This window comes from Mercenaria mercenaria, chromosome 4, assembly GCF_021730395.1.
Source record: "Mercenaria mercenaria strain notata chromosome 4, MADL_Memer_1, whole genome shotgun sequence".
In the NCBI taxonomy this organism is placed as follows: Eukaryota; Metazoa; Mollusca; class Bivalvia; order Venerida; family Veneridae; genus Mercenaria; species Mercenaria mercenaria.
The window spans coordinates 26,431,525-26,456,356 of NC_069364.1; the positions used below are offsets into that span (position 1 = coordinate 26,431,525).

General features: G+C 37.4%; 1 protein-coding gene across 1 annotated transcript in view; it reads left to right on the forward strand.

The window, feature by feature from the left end:
- Nucleotides 1-24,832, forward strand: part of LOC123551201 (proteasomal ATPase-associated factor 1-like) — a 57,118-nt gene that overhangs the window by 15,331 nt on the left and 16,955 nt on the right. Inside the window, exons 2-3 of the mRNA XM_045339945.2 lie at nt 21,989-22,029; nt 24,492-24,595. Coding sequence (XP_045195880.1) covers nt 21,989-22,029; nt 24,492-24,595 — 145 coding nt within the window. The remainder of the gene's footprint in view (nt 1-21,988; nt 22,030-24,491; nt 24,596-24,832) is intronic.

A 24,832-nucleotide genomic window follows, 5' to 3' on the forward strand; every position in this document is an offset into this window, starting at 1 on the left:
CACTCTACACACTGGAAGTAGGGTGGACCCCGTGACCTGAGCTGCTCATTGGATGAACTGAAAATACAGTGGGACTCCCAATAGGACCATAGTTAATTCCCCCAGAAACTATACCGGTACCGCTTAGCTCTACCGCAGGTCCCAGTCCCTACTGCTAGCGCTTTGAGGGTTACACGTTGAACCCCTCTTAAGCCGTAATACAAAACAGACCTTCCGAAAGTATACAGCAACCAGAGCGGCCTGGTCGCAGTTGGTGTTGAATGGCCGGGTACTCAGCAGACTGCTGAGAAGATGGAGAAAACAATGAACAGTTGAAGCAGAGTGGCAAAACATCCAAACTGTGGACTTTACAAGAGACAAACTTTGACAAAATTGAAGCTAGAAATAAATGGGCCAGATGATCAATCCATTGGTATAGGAAGTAGATGTTGTGTCACACAAGGTGACAGGATCAGACGAGGGAACAAGCCACAGAAGACCACTTGAGGACATCATTTAGTCACTGATGCTGGGTGAGTGCAATCTTTTGTGTGCATACCTCTCATATACCTGTTTATTTGTGACCAATATTGAATCTATGGCCAAATTTGAAACATGGGTGCAAGAGATAGAAATTTTTATGAATAAATCACATTTGTATTAAGGTTTAAGGCAGTTATTGACAAAATATTGTAAAAAGGTGCAAAATAGGGCATAAGAGAAATATTTTTGGGATATGTGCTATATGAATTTGTTATTATATCAGAATTTAAACTATATTATTTTATATTTTTGTTTTTTTGTCCTTTGTCACTTGCTATTGTTAAAATTATACATTTTCAATTTTGAAACCAATTATAACTTTAAACATTAAAAATGGAAAATTGGTGTTGCTCGAAAACAAATTGTAAAGTAAATAGTGCTCAAAGTAAACAGCTGATTATGGATGTAGGATTCAAGCCAAAGATGGAGAAAAATTACATGACAATCAAAATAGGTGAACAAAATACACCTTGCCTAGTTGATTCAGGTGCTGACATAAGTGCTATAAGCAAATACTTGTTGGACATTGTTGCGCCAAATATAAATCTTAGAAAAAGTCATTTACAGCAAATTATTGGTGTATGTGGTGAAAGACATCATGTCTTAGGTCAGGCAGATATTACGTTTGAATGTGAAGGTGTGACTTTTACACATAATTTCCACGTTTTCGAACAATTACATTCTAAAATTCTTGTGGGAATAGACTTTTTGAAAAAATATAAAGTTCAAATTAACTTTGGTGAATTGGAAATGTTAGTGCCAAATTCAACAACAGTTACAACAATGAAAATACCAACCAGGACCAAGACACCTCCGCAAACATCATGGGCAACAACAACTAAAGAAGTCATTGTTCCACCTCACAGTGAGATAATTATTCCTGTTCATATTTCAAGAATACCTTCTGAAACAACAGTGCTATTAGAACCTAGGTTAAACTTACATGATTTAGACATAGCAGGTGGGAAAACTGTAGTTAATGTTCAAAATTCTAAAGGTGCTTATAGACTTATTAACCCAACAAGTGTACCAGTATTTTTATCAGCAAAACAAAGAATTGCAAAGGTTAGTGTGATAGAAAATCCATCATCAATATCAGTGCTCAAAGAACAAAGTTCATCAAATATTTCTCATCTAAGTGCTTCTGACTCTGAACAAAGTTCAAATTATGAAACTATTGTGAAAGATTTAGGAATAGACCTTGATAAAAGTGAAATAAGTGCTGAACAAAGACAAAAATTATATAAATTTCTTGGACAAAATCGTGACGTATTCGCAAAGGACTTATCAGAACTGGGTGAAACAAATCTACATCAGCATGTTATTGAGACCGGCAATGCAAAACCAGTCAGTTCAGGACCATACAGACAGACACCCGAGAAACGCAGAATACTACATCAGCTCATCAAAGAAATGGAGGAATCAGGCATTGTTGAAGAAAGCATTTCACCATGGCACAGTCCTGTGGTACTAGTCAAGAAACCGAACAACGATTGGCGTTTTGCCGTGGACTACAGGAAGGTCAATGCCGTAACAGAACCGATGTCGTTCCCCATTCCACACATGACAGACGTGTTTGATACGCTAGCTGATGCCAAAGCTTCTGTATATTCAACGCTGGATCTTCGCTCTGGATTTTGGCAGGTACCACTACATGAGTCGACGAAACATAAAAGTGCGTTCATTACAGACCAGGGAATTTACCAGTTCAAGCGTCGCAGCTTCGGTCTTGTCAATGCGCCAATGACATTCCAGAGTCTCATGACAAAAGTGCTCAGAAACCTGAACTTCAAAATCGCGTTAGTTTATATCGATGATGTCCTTGTGTTTTCAAAAGACTTTGATGAACATTTACACCATTTAGACCTAGTATTTTCAAATCTCAGAGAAGCAAATTTAAAATTACACCCGAAAAAGTGCAAATTCGCGACTCAATCAGTGAAATATTTAGGCCATATTGTGACAAAAGATGGAATGAAAGTCCTACCAGAAAACACCGATAAGATAAAAAATGCAGAAAGACCTAAAAATGCCAAGCAAGTGAAACAGACTTTAGGAATGTTTGGGTACTACAGAAAATTTGTGTTAAACTATGCCAGAATTGCAAAACCACTTACTAATTTATTAAAGAAAGACATGAAATTTAACTGGACAGATGAATGCGAAAACGCCTTTCAGCTATTGAAGAAAAAGTTAATAACCGCACCTATATTAAGATACCCAGATTTCAACAAGGAATTCATCCTCGCAGTAGATTCTTCTGATTATTCGATTGGATATGTTTTATCACAAAGGCATGAAGGAAGAGAACATCCAATCTGTTTCGGAGGAAGAGCACTGCATGAAAACGAACTACGGTGGCATATTACGGATAAGGAAGGTCTCGCACTGGTGGAAGGAATACAACATTTCAGACACTACCTTGCTGGAAGGAAATTTACAGTATACACTGACAATGTCTCTGTTAAATACCTCCAGAAAATCAAGGACTGTCAAGGTCGCCTAGGCCGATGGAGTATCCTTCTACAAGCATACCAATTCGACATCCAGCACCGTTCAGGTTCATCAAATTGCAATGCAGATTTCTTGTCAAGACAACGTTACCAGGACTCAACACCGTCAGCCTCTAGTGAGTTAGCAGACCACATTGGCACCGTACAAGAAGACAACAAGGAATACACACAGGTGACACTTGTGTACCCTGGTGAAGATAAAGAAACCATAATGGCAGCTCTAACAACAGACAACGCCAGTGATCCTGAAGAAGGTACATTCACAGACTTGGCCAAGCATCAGCGAGAATGTCCCGACTTCAGAGATATCTACAACTATCTTGCTAATCATCAAGTCCCTGAAGATCCGCATAAAGCCAGGACAGTAGTTGCAGAATCCTACAACTATGAGCTGGTTGACAATGTTCTACAGCACTTCTACTCCAGACGTGGAAAACAAGTGCCACTAGAGGAACGTCTTGTCATGCAGATCGCGATTCCAAGAATCCTAAGGGACGATGTACTGAAGCAATATCACGACTGTATCGCAGGTGGTGGACATCAAGGATTTGAAAGGACCTACGCATCACTTCGGAACAAATACTACTGGCCATCTATGTATGAAAACATAAGGCAGTATGTTAAGACTTGCGAAGTATGCCAGCAGTCCAAAAGAGCATTCAATTCCAAGCCTCCTCCACTACAAACCGCAGCCAGTTGATGACGTCTTCAGCAGATGGCATATGGACATCCTGAGTGGACTACCAACCACAAAGGACAAGTACAAACACATCTTGCTAGTAGTTGACAGCTACTCCAATGGGCAGAATGCTTTCCACTCCGGACACAAACTTGTGAGGAAGTTGCAAGCGTGCTGTTTCGAGAATCATTACAAGATATGGTGCCCCAAGAGTACTTCTGAGTGACAGAGGGAAGAACTTTATGTCTAACTTGGTAAAAGCTTTGTCAGAACTCTTCAGTATCAAGCAAACCTTTACAAGTGCATATCATCCGATGACAAATGGATTGGTAGAATCAAAGAATTCTTACATTCTACAAGCCTTCAGGGCATACTGTAAAGGACAACAAGATGACTGGCCTGAGCTTTTACCTGGTGTGATGATGGCATATAGATCTACACCAGCCACACAGTCGACCGACTTCAGCCCCTTCTTTCTTCTATATGGCAGAGAGATGCGGTTGCCTATCGACACAGTGCTACAACCAAAAGACCATCTACCCCAGAGTTACAAGGTGCATCTTGGAAGAATACTGCAAAATCTTGAGAACTGCCGAAAAATCGCAAATGAAAATATTCAGCATGCTCAAGAGAAATATAAGCACCAGCATGATAAGTACTCCAAACCACCAGAATACAGACCAGCCCAGAGAGTCTGGCTATACTGCACCAAAGTTCCACATGGGAAAGCACCAAAACTACATCGGAAGTGGGTTGGCCCATACTACATCACAATGATGGGACCAAACTATACGTACAAGCTCCGCCATGCAAGGACAAACAAGGAGGTCAAATCACTCGTAAATGCGATGAGGCTAAAACCCTACTTTGATCCAGAGAGTCGACCTACAAATCCGCCAGCAGAGCTGCAGGATGAGCAAGATGAGCTGGATCCTGAGGAGATTCATGACAGAAATACTCTGACAGAAAACCAGAATGAAAACAGAAATTCTGAAAGAAGTAATGAGAATGTCCAAAGAGACAGACAAAATAACAGAAAATCGGAAGTTAATAAAAATAATGAACATAAAAGGCCAGGAGCCGATGATAATAAAAGAAGTGAAAAACAGGAGAATAGAAATACAGATGAACGGCAGCAAAATGCCCAAAACAGTAGAAATAATGGTCAGCGAAATCATAAAAATGAGCAACAAGCGCCAAAAAGAGAAAAATGGAAAAATAAAGATAATAATAATGTTGAAATGCAAAGGCCAAGAGCCAAAAATGACAGTAATGAGAGACGTCAACATGACAATAAGAGAAAATATGAAGATAAGACAAATAGAGCTCAGCAGAAAACTTTCCAGAAAAGAACAAATGAAGAAAGTAAAAATGAACCAAGAAGGGAAAGAGAAGATAGATATTTGAGCAAAAATCAAGCACAGAAACAACACACAAGGACTGAAGCAACAGAAAAACAGAAGTCACACCAGTCACCAGATCAACAGGACATGAAAGCCAAATCAAAGATAACGCCAAAGTGCAAAGACTGTAAAAGCGGCACATGTAAACCCTTTAGAGCAGAAGACATCAAATCCATACAAGCGTCCAGTCGCAGCAATGGAGCTTTGTACTACAAGGTCAAATGGCAAGACAACCAGACAGAATGGCACTTTGATTGCAAAATTCCAGGGCAGTTAGTCAGAGAGTTCCATGCAAATAGAACAATGTCAGGGAAAAAGAGAAAGAAACCTCTACAACAAGGTCACAAATTCTTTGAAGAAGTAAAATCTACAAATATCAATTCAGCATCTGTGGAAAATAACAATGAATACAGACAAAAACTAGTAGGAATTAAATTCATAAATGGAAAACCCTATTTTCTTATTCAAATTGGCAACCAAACCCCTGAAATTAGAACAATTACAGCTGCATATGACTTTGCTAGGGAATTTTTATTTAAACTTGAAGAGTGGAAACAAAAGATTGAAACAGAAGAGAAAATAAAATACATTCAACACAAACAAAACAGAACTTTACATCACCTCAACCGAGAGAAATTCAAAGATTATTACATGTGTCTTACAATAAACAATATTCATGAAATATCTATTGACCAAAATGACCAGATACAGTGTTTTGTAGATTACAAGAACCCAAATATTTCACCAGAATGGATTGATCTTGATGACACTCCACCTGGATGTTACAATGAGCTAATCAACACTTTGAAAGCAAACTACAGAAGATTTGTTAATAAATGGAATTAATTTTATTACCAGTTTATGACAAAATGTTTTTGTTTTTTTGTAGTACACAAATTTTCAATTTTCTATTGAATTTCAATAAGAAATAAGTCTACATATGGTGGACTGATCTTGGATACTTTAAAGGTATTTTTACAACCTGTAGGTTTCTTATAGTGCTATGATTTGATATGGTCGCGACATATTTAATCAACCCCAACCTTTATTGTATCTGACATTAGCAAAAACAAATTTTTTTCATAAATATTATCACTATAAGAATATTTTTTCAAATGTGTTACGTGTTAATGAATTTTAATTGTTTCATAACTTTGGACAACTCCACCTATGTATTATGTTTCATTGTAAAATTTTTACTCATCCTAGAGTTAGAGCACTTGTGAGTTATACAGCGGCCGGGCTTGACCCTTAAACTGCTGCTTGAACAGTGCAACTTGATGGATGGACTTGATGTTAAGGTTAAGATTTTTTTTTCTGTAGGGTTGTGGAGTGAATGTCCTTCACTCTGTCTCTGTATGCCAATGCCACTTAAAGGGTATATAACTGGTCACATTTAATCAGGTGTATGTTTGTTGTGTACTAATAAATTTTGCACTCAAATTTACTAACTCTAAAAAAAAAAAAAAAAAATTCAACTTGGAACTTATTGCTCTCAATGTGTTAATAATATAAGAGTGAAAAATATATTCATTGGAACAGTAGAACATTAAACTGTGCTGGAAGGAACTGGTGACAACAGAACAGTAGATTGTGTGTCTAAATACTAATATAACTATGTGCTTAAGAGAAAACATTCATGCATGATCTGTACATATTTGTAAATATGTCCTTCACTCTATCTCTGTATACCAATGCCACTTAAAGGGTATATAACTGGTCACATTTAATCAGGTGTATGTTTGTTGTGTACTAATAAATTTTGCACTCAAATTTACTAACTCTAAAAAAAAAAAAATTCAACTTGGAACTTATTGCTCTCAATGTGTTAATAATATAAGAGTGAAAAATATATTCATTGGAACAGTAGAACATTAAACTGTGCTGGAAGGAACTGGTGACAACAGAACAGTAGATTGTGTGTCTAAATACTAATATAACTATGTGCTTAAGAGAAAACATTCATGCATGATCTGTACATATTTGTAAATAATTCCCAGGAATCAGTGAATGAACAGTGCACATTTTTAATATTTGTAAATAGAAGTCGACTTCATCAATTAATAGTATATTGTTATATGTAATTATAAATAACGCTAAGTTCGAGGACGAACTAAATTAAGGAGGGGGGTACTGCCACCTAGGGCATAAATGACCCCAACTTTTATGATATAATAAAATAAATAAAAATAGTAAAATTATAAAAATAATAAAATAAAATATCTTTCTGTAAATAATGATAGAGTTTGTAAGTGAGTATGTATGTTGATTTAATATAATGTTTTTAATTGATATGCTTATTTTCAGATGTAATGTTATTTTAAAAAGTTTTTAAGTAATCTAGGAATTACAGTATTTTTTCACTTTAGGCAATTTTTGAAAGGTATCAAGTTTTGACAGGAAAACATCTTTTCTTCTGGAATAATTATGACACATAGGAATTAAGCTTTCAGAAAGATTGTAAATTTTACAGCTTGGATACTATCTTTGTTTGGTTAAATCTTTTGATTATCTAATTGATAGGTATGAAGCCATAAGGCAATTTTCCTGTCCAGTTTTCTTAAGTCATTAATTTTGTATTGACATTTTTATTGGTCAGTTTTTATCTTGTCATTCAGAAATTTCATTGGTTGTTATATTCAAAATTTCATTGGTTGTTAGGTTGAAGTTAGATTTTGTTTGGTAACAGAACTTCAGTCTTGGGAAAACGCTTGATAAGAAAACATTGCAATTTTACTCTTTATCTTCATCAAAAGGAAAACTTGGAAATATATTGAATAAGAATTTATTTAATTTAAATAGAAGCAGTAAACAAACATTTTGTGGAACATTTGTGATATCAGATCTATTTCTTGTTGGACATTTACATATTGTTACAAAATAAATTGAGTTGGAATCGAGAGACATTTTCATAGTTTTTAACTTGAGAAGGTTTTACATTCTGCTTCTACACTCTACACACTGGAAGTAGGGTGGAACCCCGTGACCTGAGCTGCTCATTGGATGAACTGAAAATACAGTGGGACTCCCAATAGGACCATAGTTAATTCCCCCAGAAACTATACCGGTACCGCTTAGCTCTACCGCAGGTCCCAGTCCCTACTGCTAGCGCTTTGAGGGTTACACGTTGAACCCCTCTTAAGCCGTAATACAAAACAGACCTTCCGAAAGTATACAGCAACCAGAGCGGCCTGGTCGCAAATGCACTCATTTGACCTTTGACACCATTATACTGTAATGAGGAACCCTAGAAGGCGACAGCCCCTTTTAAATTTCAAGTATGATCCTAAGTAACAATTTTATACTAATATCCGAGCATTAACAAAAAATGCCATCAGAAGTCACATTTTCCTGAGATATTGGCAGACTAGTATAAATAGAAAACGATAACAAAAACATTATAGGAAAACCTATTAAGTCCTTATTAGTAATTCAGGATTTACTTCATGGTAAATCAGTCAGCAAGATTCAAAAGTAATACAACTATTTTGTAGGTTTCACTACCCGATTCCCTTTTCTCAATAATAACATAACATGTATGTCGTTACAAATATAAAAGTGGACGCAACTTGACCCCAAGGGTTGATCTTTGTATTATAATGCATAATGAGGCACAACTTGTTATTGAAAAGGAGTGTACGTAAAACACGAGCTGCACGAGAAACTGGAAATATAAAGTTGTGTGAATGTAAATTAGTGTGTTGGAAAGTTTTAACTGATCAAATGTAAGTACATTGTGTATACATACTTTAATACTACACGATGTACAAACTAATTCCATATAAATATACACGGCTGCCCTAAGCACCCCTTATTTTTACAATAAAATAATCGATATGAATAATCAGCCTAAGGTCAGCCATCGTGGTCAAGTTGCGACTACTATACAGTGCGCGAGTAGTACAGCCTTCATGTTAAGTCGAGATTTAACCGTTATTTCTCATGTTTGAAATAATTTATATTTGATAGTGATAACGCTTGCACACACCTAGAATCTATCCTTGCGGATTTTGTCATTTTCATTGCTAAGCCTGGCTCAGTCCACTTCCGTTGTTTTAAAAATGACGTGAGTTGTACCTTGTCTTTGTTTCAATATCATTGGCAAATTCCGACATTTAAATCGAAAGCTGTGTGTTATTTGGTAAGTATAAATGTATGACAATCTGAGTAAAATTGATCTTCTAAACGAAGATCTGAGAATGACCCATTCACATTTGTCTTCTGTATATTTTGGATTTCCAATATTGCTATTTTTATATTCGCAAATCTATTTTTATTTGAGCCAATCAGGCGACTTTTTCCAGTGCCAAAGAGTAAGAAAAATGTGCAGTCAATCCAGGGCTCAAACCAGGGACCCCTTGCTTACAGAGCAAGTGGCCAACCGACTGAGCTTAAACTGGCTGTCTGACACATTACGACCAAGGATTAGTGGATTCAGACATGAAGTAGTTGTTGCACCGATATTTTATGAATTATGCCCCTTTTTGCTTAGAATTATACTTATATAATACTGTTTTTCTTTACCTCTCTTATTACTTAATATTTTGGACACAAACTCAAGTTATTGTGCATCTATCTTCATCCACCATTGGGAGTCATTAAACACTCCAGTGACAGCTAGCTCCAGTTTCCTCAGATGTGCCCAGTTTCACTATCCAGCGTCGAAATAGTCGAGCGTGCTGTCTCCTGTGACAGCTCTTGTGACAAAAATCGTTTCACATTGAAATATTGTATTTTTTTTATGTAGAAAATATATATATATAGCGCTAATTTCTTATTATCAAATGCTCATTCACATTTTTATCAAATGTTCAAAGCAGTAAGCGAGATGCTTTTGTCATCCGTGAACAGCAAGTGTCTACTACATGTAGCTGACTCCGATAATTACTATGTGCATAGTGTACTGGAAGAAACCCGAACAACACCTATTCCAAAAGGTACCATGAATTTTCAACTCGATAGTATACACGATATTCATTTTCTTTTTCACACGTCTAACCGTAATGCGACGCTGTCAGCGCAGCTTTGCGGCACTGGTAGCTCTGCTAATGACATAGTTAGGTGCATATAGTTTGTCATGTCATAAACAATTAATTTTTATCTGCTGATGTCCAATATAATCCATTTATATTCGTTAATCTGTTATCAGTTATTTATTTTGATATAAATTAATCGACACTAAACAGTATATAATCTTTTGAAGTTCTTTGGTCATGATTATTCGCTTCAGAAGAAATTGTAAACAATCGGGGTGTATATACCATTTAGATAAAAGTTTTAGGTGAATATTGATTAAGTTTTATTTGATATTTCATTTTCAACAAAATTTAAGATATAAATAATCCCAGGTATCAAAAATAGTGAGGCCCGTATCCCTAGACAACCCCTAACAGACTTGTCTAGAGGTACGGATCCATACCCCTAGACACTTCCTGTGAATTAAGGCACCGCCTAAAATAGGGATTTGTCGTTGATATATATCCTGAAGGAAGTGTGTAAACACGTGTGCATTATCATGATGAAGTACCTCAAGAATAATTTAAATGCCTTTTTTCCGTTTGTCACATATTTTCGCGACCTAATTTTCGATTAATTTTGGTCATTCAGAGAAAGACCTACCTATGCAAATGTATTTTCAATTTAAAATTAAATTGACAAAATGCAAATACAACAAGATGTATATCTCTATTAGACTCTAATCTTGCACCAATCTAGCTGTTTCTTTGAAAGCCCTTTTATTTGAAACACAATTCTGTGGAAGATGCTAAAGAGTAATGAAGGGCATAATATAAGACTACAGTTTTTAAATTATATATTTAGTATTCAAATTTCCATTTTGAACTACACTAAAACCTGTCAAAAGAGTAATTTAAACCAGAATAATTCTAGGGGAGGCCCGGATAAGCCCCCAAGGAGGAGGGAAAGCCCCTTCTGCATTCTCCTCTTTGCTGCCGTTGGCATCTTAAATTTTTATTGCAACATGCCTTCCAAAATTTTTCGCTAAAACCCTGGATTTTGCTTCTGCATAATATACAAAATGGAAAAACATGAAAAGCAGGAGGATTTGTGGGTATTATTTAGTAAGATCGATCATTCAATGTTTCTGTGTATGAGAAGTTTTTATTTATCGCAATTATTATAGTAATTATTATGACTTACCATCTTGTTAGCTCACCTGAGCAATGCTCAGGTGAGTTTTTCTGATCGCTCGATGTCCGGCGTCCATCGTCTGTCTGTCTGTCGTCTGTCTGTCTGTCTGTCTGTCGTCCGTCAACATTTAGCTTGTGTATGCGATAGAGGCTGTATTTTTCAACTGATCTTCATGAATTTTGGTCAGAATGATTACCTTGATGAAATCTAGGCCGAGTTCGAAAATGGGTCATCTGGGGTCAAAAACTAGGTCACTAGGTCAAATCAAAGAAAAACCTTGTGTATGCGATAGAGGCTGTATTTTTCAATTGACCTTCATGAAATTTTGTCAGAATGATAACCTTGATGAAATCTAGGCCAAGTTCGAAAATGGGTCACCCGGGGTCAAAAACTAGGTCACTAGGTCAAATCTGGGAAAAACCTTGTGTATGCGATAGAGGCTGTATTTTTCAGTTGATCTTTATGAATATTGGTCAGAATGATTGCCTTGATGAAATCTAGGCCGAGTTTGAAAGTGGGTCATCTCGGGTCAAAAACTAGGTCACTAGGTCAAATCAAAGAAAAACCTTGTGTATGCGATAGAGGCAGTATTTTTCAATTAATCTTCATGAATATTGGTCAGCTTGATAACCTTGATGAAATCTAAGCCGAGTTTGAAAATGGGTCATCTCGGTTCAAAAACTAGGTCACTAGGTCAAATCAAAGAAAAACCTTGTGTATGCGATAGAGGCTGTATTTTTCAATTGATCTTCATGAATATTGGTCAGAATGATTGCCTTGATGATATCTAGGCCGAGTTTGAAAATGGGTCATCTCGGGTCAAAAACTAGGTCACTAGGTCAAATCAAAGAAAAACCTTGTGTATGCGATAGAGGCGGTATTTTTCAATTGATCTTCATGAATTTTGGTCAGAATGATTACCTTGATGAAATCTAGGGTGAGTTGAAATGGGTCATCTCGGGTCAAAAACTAGGTCACTAGGTCAAATCAAGGAAAAACCTTGTGTATGCGATAGAGAAGTGTATTTTTCAATTGTATCTTCATGAATTTTGGTCAGAATGATTACCTTGATGAAATTTAGACCAAGTTCGAAAATGGGTCATCTGGGGTCAAAAACTAGGTTACTAGGTCAAATCAAAGAAAAACCTTGTGTATGCAATAGAGGCTGTATTTTTCAACTGATCTTCATGAAATTTAGCCAGAATGATTACCTAGATAAATTCTAGGCCGAGTTCGAAAATGTGTCATCTGGGGTCAAAAACTAGGTCACTAGGTCAAATCGAAGAAAAACATTGTGTATGCAATAGATGATGTATTTTTCAATTTATCTTCATGAAATTTGGTCAGAGTGATTGCCTTGATGAAATCTAGGTCGATTTTGAATATGGATTATCTGAGGTCAAAAACTAGGTCACCAGGTCAAATTAAAGAAAAATCTTGTGTATGCGATAGACTGTTTTTTTCAATTGATTTTTATGAAATTTGGTCAGGATGATTGCCTTAATGAAATCTAGGTCGAGTTTGAATATGGGTCATCTGAGGTCAAAAACTAGGTCACTGGGTCAAATCAAAGAAAAAACATGTGTATGTGATAGAGGCTGTATTTTTCAATTGATCTTCATGAATTTTGGTCAGAATGATTGCCTTGATAAAATCTAGGTCGAGTTTGAACATGGGTCATCTAGGGTCAAAAACTAGGTCATATCTAAGAAAATGCTTGTTTTATCGCAAGAGACCAATTTTTTGGTCCAATCTTAATGAAAATTGGTCAGAATATTTGTTTCCATGAAATCACTAGGTCAAACATGTTTTACACTGTTATGGAGTGCTTCTTAGGTGAGCGACCTAGGGCCATCTTGGCCCTCTTGTTTTAAACTTGTGTTGAAAATGTTATACTTGTAAATATTGATAAGAAAGAAATAAAAGTTTTACAAATAAAGTGATGAAATACTATAAAAATGACAAATTGTTGCCACATTCACAGTGTGTTGCAGAGTACACCTCCCCTCACCCACCCATGTGTCACTGACCGATGTTTTGTGGTCTAAAAAAATTATGGCCAGTGGAAACCTATTTATGCCAGTATTATTTCAGAAATTCTGATGCTATAAAGTTTTCACAGTTGATGAACAGTGAAGATAGAAATACTTTGTTAAACTTCACTTTGTACCTAAACAGAAAATCTGTTTTTACTTCTCAGTCTCCATCATATAAGAATTTTGCTCATTTTTGTGCCCCCCCTCCCCCACCCCATGTGGATGGGGGCATATAGATTTTGGTCTTGTCTGTGCATGCATCCGGCTGTTTGAAGTTGTAGACGCACCTTGCTCAAAAAGTATTTGATATAAATTGATTAAACCTTGCATGAGTCTTAATCATAATATGAACTTCTGCACCTTCTATTTTTCATCTGGGTCTGCCCCCTATTTCCAGAGTTATGGCCCCTGAAAAATAGTAAAAAAATGCACATTTTCACATTGTGACATGCCTAGCTCATAAAGTATTTGATATAGATTCTTGAAATCTTGCCTGAGTGTTAATTATGATATGAACTTGCGCACCTCCTATTTTTCATCTGGCTCTGCCCCCTATATATAGAGTTATGGCCCCTGAAATAGTCAAAAATACACATTTTCACCTCGTGATGCGCCTAGCTCAAAAAGTTTTTAATATAAATTGATTAAACATTGCATTTTTCTTTATCACAATATGGACTTGCGCACTGCCTATTTTTCATCTGGTTCTGCCCCCTATTTCCAGAGTTATGGCCCCTGAAATAGTCAAAAATGCACATTTTCACATTGTGACATGGCTAACTCAAAAAGTAGTTCATACAAGTTAATTAAACCTTGCATGAGTCTTTATTATGATGTGAACTTGCCCACCTCCTATTTCATGTCTGCCTTTGCCCCCCCCCCCCCCCCCCCCCCACCCCCTATTTCCAGCGTTATTGCCCCTGAAATAGTCATAAATGCTGATTTTCACCTTGTGACGCACCTACTAAGCTAAAAAAATATATGAATATAAATGGATAAAAACTTGCATGAGTCTTTATCATGATATAAACTTGCGCACCTCATATTTTTTGGCTGGCTCCACCCCCTATTTTTAAAGTTATGGCCCCTGAAGTAGTCAAAAATGCACATTTTAACCGAATAATGTGCCTAGCTCAAAACGTATTTGAGGTTAATTCATGAAATCTTGCTTGGGTCTTTATCATGATGTGTTCTTGCACATTTGGCCTTGCTTCCTGAGAATCTTAATGCTTATTACAGAGTTATGGCCCTTGAAACAGCCAAAATAGTGCATTTTTCGACTATTCATAGAATAGTAGAGCTATTGGACTCGCCCATGCGTCGGCGTCCGTGTCCGCGTCCCGATTTGGTTAAGTTTTTTTATGTAAGCTGGTATCTCAGCAACCAATTGTGGGAATGGATTGAAACTTCACACACTTATTTACTGTGATAAACTGACTTACATTGCACAGGTTCCTTAACTCTGTTTTGCTTTTTTACAAAATTATGCCCCTTTTTTGACTTAGAAATTTTTGGTTAAGGTTTTGTATGTAAGCTGGTATCTCAGTAACCACTTGTGGGAATGGATTGAAACTTCACTCACTTATTCACTGTGATAAACTGACTTACATTGCACAGGTTCCATAACTCTATTTTGCTTTTTTACAAAATTATGCCCCTTTTTCGACTTAGAATTTTTTGGTTAAGGTTTTGTATGTAAGCTGGTATCTCAGTACTCACTAATTGGAATGGATTGAAACTTCACACCTTGTTCACTGTCATGATCTTACATGCATAAAGCAGGTCCCATACTTTATTTTGCTTTTTTACAAAATTATGCCCCTTTTTCAACATAGAAAAATTTTGGTTAAGTTTTTGTATGTAAGCTGGTATCTCAGTATCCACTAATGGGAAAGGATTGAAACTTCACACACTTGTTCACTGTCATGATATGACATGCAGTGCAAAGGGTCAATAACTCAACTTTGCATTTTACAAAATTATGCCCCATTTTAAACTTAGGAGTTTTGGGTTAAATTCTTATATGTAAGCTGGTATCTCAGTACCCACTAATGGGAAAGGATTGAAACTTCACACACTTGTCCACTGTCATAAACTGATAAGCACTATGCAGGTTCCATAACCCTATTTTGCTTTTTTAAATTATGCCACTTTTTCGACTTTCGTATTCATTCAGTCGACAAGGCTGTTGAATAGTCGAGCGTTGCTGTCCTCCGACAGCTCTTGTTTGTTTGTGATGCTCACAGCTCGAAAAGAATATGGCCTAGAATAATGAATCCTTTTCACAAAAAATTAATGTTTGTTGAGGCTATACCCACTTAAGACTGCAAGCATTTGAATTATTGCCCCTTGTTAGTCCCCTACTGGTTGAAAACCAGTTTTGGGGACTATAGGAATGCGCTTTTCCGTCATTCGGTCCGTCCACAATTTCGTGTCCGGTCCATAACTCTGTCATCCATGAAGGGATTTTAATATTACTTGGCACAAATGTTCCCCATGATGAGACGACGTGTCATGCGCAAAACCTGGACCCCTAGCTCAAAGGTCAAGGTCACGATTGGAGGTCAAAGGTCAACAGGGCTTTTTTTCCTGTCCGGTCCATAACTCTCCCATCCTTGAAGGGATTTTAGTATTACTTGGCACAAATGTTCCCACTGATGAGATGACATGTCTTGCGCAAATCCCGGACCCCTAGCTCAAAGGTCAAGGTCACAATTGGAGGTCAAAGGTCAACAGGGCTTTTTTCCTGTCGGTCCATAACTCTGTCTACCATGAAGGGATTTTAATATTACATGGCACAAATGTTCCCCATGATGAGACGACATGTCATGCACAAAACCCGGACCCCTAGCTCAAAGGTCAAGGTCACAATTGGAGGTCAAAGGTCAACAGGGCTTTTTTCCTGTCCGGTCCATAACTCTCCCATCCTTGAAGGGATTTTAGTATTACTTGGCACAAATGTTTCCCATGATGAGATGACTTGTGATGCGCAAATCCCAGACCCCTAGCTCAAAGGTCAAGGTCACAATTGGAGGTCAAAGGTCAACAGGGCTTTTTTCCTGTCCGGTCCATAACTCTATCTACCATGAAGGGATTTTAATATTACATGGCACAAATGTTCCCCATGATGAGACGACATGTCATGCACAAAACCCGGACCCCTAGCTCAAAGGTCAAGGTCACAACTGGAGGTCAAAGGTCAACAGGGCCTTTTTCCTGTCCGATCCATAACTCTCCCATCCTTGAAGGGATTTTAATATTACTTGGCACAAAAGTTCCCCATGATGAGACGACGTGTCATGCGCAAAACCCGGACCCCTAGCTCAAAGGTCAAGGTCACAATTGGAGGACAAAGGTCAACAGGGCTTTTTTCCTGTCCGGTCCATAACTCTCCCATCCATGAAGGGATTTTAATATTACTTGGCAAAAATGTTCCCCATGATGAGACGACTTGTCATGCGCAAAACTTGGACCCCTGGCTTAAAGGTCAAGGTCACAATTGGAGGTCAAAGGTCAACAAGGCTTTTTTCCTGTCCGGTCCATAACTCTCCCATCCATGAAGGGATTTTAATATTACTTGGCACAAATGTACCTCATAATAAGACGATGTGTCATGCACAACTTTCAGACCCCTAGCTCAAAGGTCAAGGTCACACTTAGCAGTCAAATGTTAACATAGCATGAACAGGGTCTGTTTTGTGTCCGGTCCATAACTCTGACATTCATTAAGGGATTTTACTATCACTTGGCACAAATGTTCCCCATGATGAGACGACGTGTCATGCACAAATCCCGGATCCCAAGCTCAAAGGTCAAGGTCACAATTGGGGTCAAAGGTCAACAGAGTTTTTTTCCTGTCCCGTCCATAACTCTGCCATCCATGAAGGGATTTTAATATAACTTGGCACAAATGTTCCCCATGATGAGACAATATATGTCATGCGCAAAGCCCAGACCCTTAGCTCCAAGGTCAAGGTCACAATTGGAGATCAAAGGTCAATAAGGTTTTTTTCCTGTACGATCCAGAACTCTGTCATCCATCAAGGAATTACAATATTACTTGGTGTAAATGTTCCCCATGATGAGGCCACATGTCATGCGCAACACCCGGTACCTTAGCTTAAAGGTCAAGGGCACACTTTGAGATCAAAGGTCAAGAGGATTTTTTTCCTGTCCAGTCCATAACTCTCCCATCCTTGAAGGGATTTTAGTATTACTTGGCACAAATGTTCCTCATGATGAGATGACATGTCTTGCGCAAATCCCGGACCCCTAGCTCAAAGGTCAAGGTCACAATTGGAGGTCAAAGGTCAACAGGGCTTTTTTCCTGTCGGTCCATAACTCTGTCTACCATGAAGGGATTTTAATATAACTTGGCACAAATGTTCCCCATGATGAGACAACATGTCATGCGCAAAGCCAAGACCCTTAGCTCCAAGGTCAAGGTCACAATTGGAGATCAAAGGTCAATAAGGTTTTTTTCCTGTACGATCCAGAACTCTGTCATCCATCAAGGGATTACAATATTACTAGGCGTAAATGTTCCCCATGATGAGACGTCATGTCATGCACAAAACCCGGACCCCTAGCTCAAAGGTCAAGGTCACAATTGGAGGTCAAAGGTCAACAGGGCTTTTTTCCTGTCCGGTCCAGAACTCTCCCATCCTTGAAGGGATTTTAGTATTACTTGGCACAAATGTTCCCCATGATGAGATGACTTGTGATGCGCAAATCCCGGACCCCTAGCTCAGAGGTCAAGGTCACAATTGGAGGTCAAAGGTCAACAGGGCTTTTTTCCTGTCCGGTCCATAACTCTGTCTACCATGAAGGGATTTTAATATTACATGGCACAAATGTTCCCCATGATGAAACGACATGTCATGCACAAAACCCGGACCCCTAGCTCAAAGGTCAAGGTCACAACTGGAGGTCAAAGGTCAACAGGGCTTTTTTCTTGTCCGTTCCATAACTCTCCCATCCTTGAAGGGATTTTAGTATTACTTGGCAGAAATGTTCCCCATGATGAGATGACTTGTGATGCGCAAATCCCGGACCCCTAGCTCAAAGGTCAAGGTCACAATTGGAGATCAAAGGCCAACAGGGCTTTTTTCCTGTCCGGTCCATAACTCTCCCATCCATGAAGGGATTTTAATATTACTTGTCAGAAATGTTCCCCATGATGAGACGACGTGTCATGCGCAAAACTTGGTCCCCTGGCTTAAAGGTCAAGGTCTCAATTGGAGGTCAAAGGTCAACAAGGCTTTTTTCCTGTCCGGTCCATAACTCTCCCATCCATGAAGGGATTTTAATATTACTTGGTACAAACGTACCTCATAATAAGACGATATGTCATGCACAACTTTCAGACCCCTAGCTCAAAGGTCAAGGTCACACTTAGCAGTCAAATGTTAACATAGCATGAACAGGGTCTGTTTCGTGTCCGGTCCATAACTCTGACATTCATTAAGGGATTTTAATATCACTTGGCACAAATGTTCCCCATGATGAGACGACGTGTCATGCACAAATCCTGGATCCCTAGCTCAAAGGTCAAGGTCACAATTGGGGTCAATGGTCAACAGAGTTTATTTCCTGTCCCGTCCATAACTCTGCCATCCATGAAGGGATTTTAATATAACTTGGCACAAATGTTCCCCATGATGAGACAATATGTCATGCGCAAAGCTCAGACCCTTAGCTCCAAGGTCAAGGTCACAATTGGAGATCAAAGGTCAATAAGGTTTTTTTCTGTACGATCCAGAACTCTGTCATCCATCAAGAGATTACAATATTACTTGGCGTAAATGTTCCCCATGATGAGACGACGTGTCATGCGCAACACCTGGTACCCTAGCTTAAAGGTCAAGGGCACACTTTGAGATCAAAGGTCAAGAGGATTTTTTTCCTGTCCGGTCTATAACTTTGTCGTGCAAAACAGGATTTAGATATCAGTTGGCATAAATATTCCCCTGGATGAGACAACATGTCATGCACAAAACCCAGGCCCAAGGTCTAATATCAAGGTCACACTTAGAGACCAAAGGTCAGACACAAGAATGACTTTGTCTGGAGCATTTCTTCTTCATGCATGGAGGGATTGTGATGTAACTTGGCACAAATGTTCACCAACATAAGACGGATTGTCATTCGCAAGAACCAGGTCCTTAGGTCTAAGGTCAAGGTCATATTTAGAAGTCGAATGTCAAATTCAAGAATGTCTTTGTACAGAGCATTTCTTCTTCATGCATGGAGGGATTTTGATGTAACTTGAACCAAATGTTCACCACCATGAGGCACCCTTGTTTTTAGAATTACGTCCCTTTGTTATTACTATAAATAGATTTTATTGTAACTTTTTTATTACTGGCGGTAGAGAAAAATTGAGACCACTTTTCTATGGTACAACATGCATGTTACATCCAATTTTTGGGTGTATTTTGACCTATCTCTACCTGGTAAAGAGTTTCTTGTGGACTTACATTATATAGATTTTTTTTTTTAAGATTAATTTCCCTTTGTTGTTACTATAAATAACTTATATGATAACATTTTTATAATCAGCCAAAACAATTCAATATGAAAACAACTGTGGGTTTTTATATATGCACATTTTAATCCAAGTGTGTTGTTATAACATATTGTATATATAGTACAATATTGTTTATACATCATTGACAGAGTCTGATATCAGTTCATTATGTTATACTGCAGAAGAGAAAATCAGATGCCTTCCAGTAGGGGACTTTGTATTGCATGGCAATACTTCATTCACTTCATGATTGTGACAAATGTACTAGTGTCCTACAGACACATTCTAGTTTTTATGTTAATTTATTCGCCATAAGCTTGGAATTTTGGATTTTCCATGAGAAATAATTGATTTCCGTTTGACCGGGAGATGGACGGAAAATCAGTGAGTCTCACGGACGATCAGGGAGACTTGACAACTTGTCAAGTATGCTGATATGGAACTTTTTTGGTTGAGTTCACATCAAAGCTCTAAGTATGGGTAGGCTGTTGTGTAAATGATACTTACTCCCACCTGTAAAGTAACTGACTGATCAGAAATTGGGCCCTGTAAATATGCAAAACTTTTTTTCTTTGCACATTGAGCACTGTGATGAAAAGCATCTGTAATTCTGAAGTTAGTGGTAATGTTATCAGACTCAGCCGCCAACACTTGACATTTTTGTAGTAAAATAATTAGAGATGGCAATTGTTAACCAGTTAACCAAGTACTTGCTTAGTGTTCCATGTATCAATTATGAAATTTAGTAATCCAAGTACTCAAATAAAAATAAAAGAAAAAGTACTAGAAACACATCAATTTCAATGCGGCCATTTAAACGGCACCAAAGTGACACTCTACCTGTCATCTTTTCGATCAGTTACCCAGATTATGCAAATACGATGGTGTGAATTGATGCACAATGGTCAATGATGACCCCTGACATGTAACACTTATTTGCAAAATCACGATCGCTGTAAATTGTAATTATGTGGTTTATTACAGTACCACTTATATCATAAACAGTTAGAAAGTCACACCACACCACACAAAGTTTTTTTGTGTTTTCTTATGTTATTAAATGGACATAAAAAAAATACTTGTAATATATCAATAAACTGTTATCATGTATTTTGGTTTTACATTCTCGAGATTTCCCTTCAGTACAAATTATTTACAAGTCTGTATCCAACAAAAAATGGTTTTGAAACATTATATCACTGCTTACGGGAGCCATGGTGAAATAACTAATGATTTTGAATTATCTTCCTTGAATAGTGAACAAATGCTAAAAACGATCAATTCTCGCCTATTTGGGTTACGGAAACCACATTTAACGAGTAACAAAGCACTCGATCGAAAAAAAAATGGCGAATACTCGAGTACCAAAATTGGTACTCATTGTCATTCATAAAAATAATATAATTTTTGTAATCTAATCTAACAGAAAATGTTCAATGACCAGTATCGACCATTATTTACAAATCCACCACTTATGACCAATTTGGGAGTATTGATTAGGTTGCTTTAACTAAATGATAATGCCTGCATTCACCTTAACGAAGCCCCTACTGCTGTAATCAGTCATTGTTTAATTGTTTACAAACTCTGCAAAATATCTTAACATGTACAGCTCGTTTAAATGGGTCAGCCGTGTTGATGTACTTATAAAATAGACTTACCCGGTTTGTAGGTTGGTCTGGGCTATGGATATGTATTGTATTTTGCCATCGGAATATTTCTATAAAATGCTTCTTCCCCTTCCGTTTGGATCCGTCCATGTTTACAAACACGTTTGTTTATTTTATGGACTGTATGAATAACTGACCAATATTGACCAATCAGTCAGTATTGACCACTTCATAGAATTGACTGGGGGTGGCTTTAACCGGTTAAAACATGCAGGGCTGGTTTGATAATGAGCCAGGCCATCATGTGGTGTGTATTTTGTTTTACAAACAGCTCTTAAAGTCTTAATATTTGTTTCAGTTTATTGGTCCCTGTTTCTGTTCTCTTGAACAGGACTGCTGAATGGATGTCTTATAAACAAGTGCAAGTCTTGGGTTTCTTAATTAGAAGACCAGGAACCAGGAATTATGAATTATGAAAGAAGCATATAAGACGCCTTTAACATATGTTTTAAGCTAGAAATTGATATGTTTTTCATAATTTTTCAGGGATCGAGAAGAAAAGGCTTGGGTGAGCTACAGATGCTCTGGTGAGTTTGTTCAAATCATTTAGAGTAGATGCCAAAAATGATATTTTCATCATTCAGTGGTTTGATATTGAATATATTATATTTTCAAGTCAAGTGATTATAAAACACTGATATGAGTTACATCAGCATTCTTTAACCCTTACCCTGCTGAATTTCTAAAATGGACTGGTCCATCTTTCAATTTGGACAGTGCCATTAGCAGTTAAAAGGGGTGTTTACCTGTATAATTTTTTAACAGATTTTAGTATTTATCTTGAAGAATCTTTACAATGACCTTCTCATCTATTTTCTAATGTTTGTTTTTAAAGCATTAGCAAAGAAATTTGTTTAACCAAGCAGTTAATCTCAGTTGAGTGATATAGGGCCATCTTGGCCCTCTTGTTTACAGATTTCAAAAGTAATCTTGCATAATCTTTACCTTGACCCACTCTCCTAATTTTCTTGTTTTTAAAGCTTTAGCTAAGAAATTTGTTGAAGCAAACAACTCTACTCAGGTGAGTGATATAGGGCCATCATGGCCCTCTTGTCACATATTGACAAGGTGAGCTTTTGTGATCGCCCATCGTCAATACATCCATTATTCTTCCATCATCCGTTCACAATTTCTTGTGAACACGATAGAGACCACATTTTGCAATCAGTTTTAATTAAACTTGCTCACAACTGTTATTGGTGTAATATCTCAGTTCCTTTTTGAAAACTGGCCAGATGCCTTAATGGGTTCCAGAGTTATGGCTCCTTTAAGGGCCCAAATTTGCTCTTTTTGGCTTGTGAACACGATAGAGATCACATTTTGCAATCAACTTTAATCAAACTTGCACATAACTTGTATTGGCATAATATCTCGGTTTCTTTCGAAAATTGGCCAGATCCCATTATGGGTTCCAGAGTTAATGCTCCTTAAAGGGCCAAAATATGCTATTCTGGCTTTTGCAGCCATATAGACTTCATTTATGGTTTTATTTGATACAAACTTGCAAAATGTCTTCAACAACAATAAATTTTGGATTCGAAGATGAATCTGTCGGATCCAATCATAGGTTCTGGAGTTACAGCCCCTGATTACCCCTGAAAAAGCCTGAATTTGTTAATTTTTACCATGTGAACATGATAGAAGTGACATTTTATATTTGATTTTAACCACACTTACATACAATTTACAACTTAAGTCAGAATAAGATGAATCATGACAGATCTTGGTTCCTTTGAAAACCGGCTAGATTCCATTATGGGTTCTAGAGTTACTGCCCAAGAAATGGACAAAATTTTCTAGTTTGGCCCTTTCAGCCATATAGAGGTTTCATTTATACTTTGATTTAACACAGACTTGCACAGAATGATTATCTTGATTATCTCTAGGCCTGGATCGAAACTGGGTCATGTCGGGTCAAAAACTAGGTCATCAGGTCAGATCAAAGGAAAAGCTTGTTAACAAACTAGAGGCCACATTTATGACCCTATCTTCATAAACTTGGTCAGACTGTTTATCTTGATGATTTCTAGGCGAAGTTCAAAACATGTTCATTTGGGGTCAAAAACAAAGTCACCTGGCCAAAGCAAAGGAAAAGCTTGTTAACACTCTTGAGGCCACATTTTTTACCCAATCTTCAGGAAACTTGGTCAGAATGTTTATCTTTACGATTCCTAGGCCAAGTTCGAAACTGGGTCTTAGGAGTCAAAAACTAAGTCACCTGGTCAAAGCAAAGGAAAAGCTTGTTAACACTCTTGTTTATGATGGTGTGCATGAAACTTGGTCAGAATGTTTGTCTGCATGATATATGGTACAAATTTTTATCTTGATAATGTGGGGTCAAAAACTAGGTCACCATGTCAAATCAAAGAATAAGCTTCTTTACACCCCAGGGGGCACATTTTTGATTCAATCTTCATAAAACTTGGTCAGAATGTTTGTTATCATGAAGTCTTGGATGATTTGAAATCTGGGTAATGTGGGATCAAAAACTAGGTCAAATCAAAGCAAAAGCTTGTATACACTCTAGAGGCCACTTTTGTGCCCGAAACTTTGTCAGAATGTTTGTTTTTATTGGAGAAGTTCGAATCTAGGTCATGTGGGATAAAAAAAAATAGGTCACTAAGTCAAATCAAAGAAAGTGCTTGTTTTCACTAAGAGGCCACGTGTTTTGGTCAAATCTTAATGGAAATTGGTCAGAATATTTGTCTCCATGAAATTACTAGGTAAAACATGTTTACACTGTTATGGCATATTACTCAGGTGAGCCACTTTAATAAGGGCCATCTTGGCCCTCTTTGTTTTATTACAAATTTATTATGTTTCCCCTCATTTGATAAGGTGCTGGTGTTACAAACTGTATTTTATGAATGTTTATGTATTTTTTGTGCGGCTCTTTTCTGTAACAAATTCTTTAAACTTTGAGGGCGTTTTCTCAATGTAAAAGATACCGGTAATGTAGATGTTGAGGCATATTATAATATTTTCACAGGGAAAGACACTGTTCATGGACAGCTGGAGTCACAAGGAGTGTCTGCAGATGGTGTACCATATGTCCTGTCCTCAGAAGGTTTTCATGTTTTAAAGGTTTCACAGGTATAAGAAGCTTGAATAATTAACATCTTGGTGAGCTGTTGTGATCACCCTTTATCTGTCATTGTCTGTCCCACATCCATTTGTTAACAGTTCCACTGACTGTTAGTAAATTGGATGCCTCAATCCTTGAGAAATATTCATTATCGCTGAGTAGGCATATACTCACAGTATCAAGACAAGTTTGATAACGGGTAAGATTGTTCTAAAAACAACAGAGTTATGTCCCTTGAATTTGTC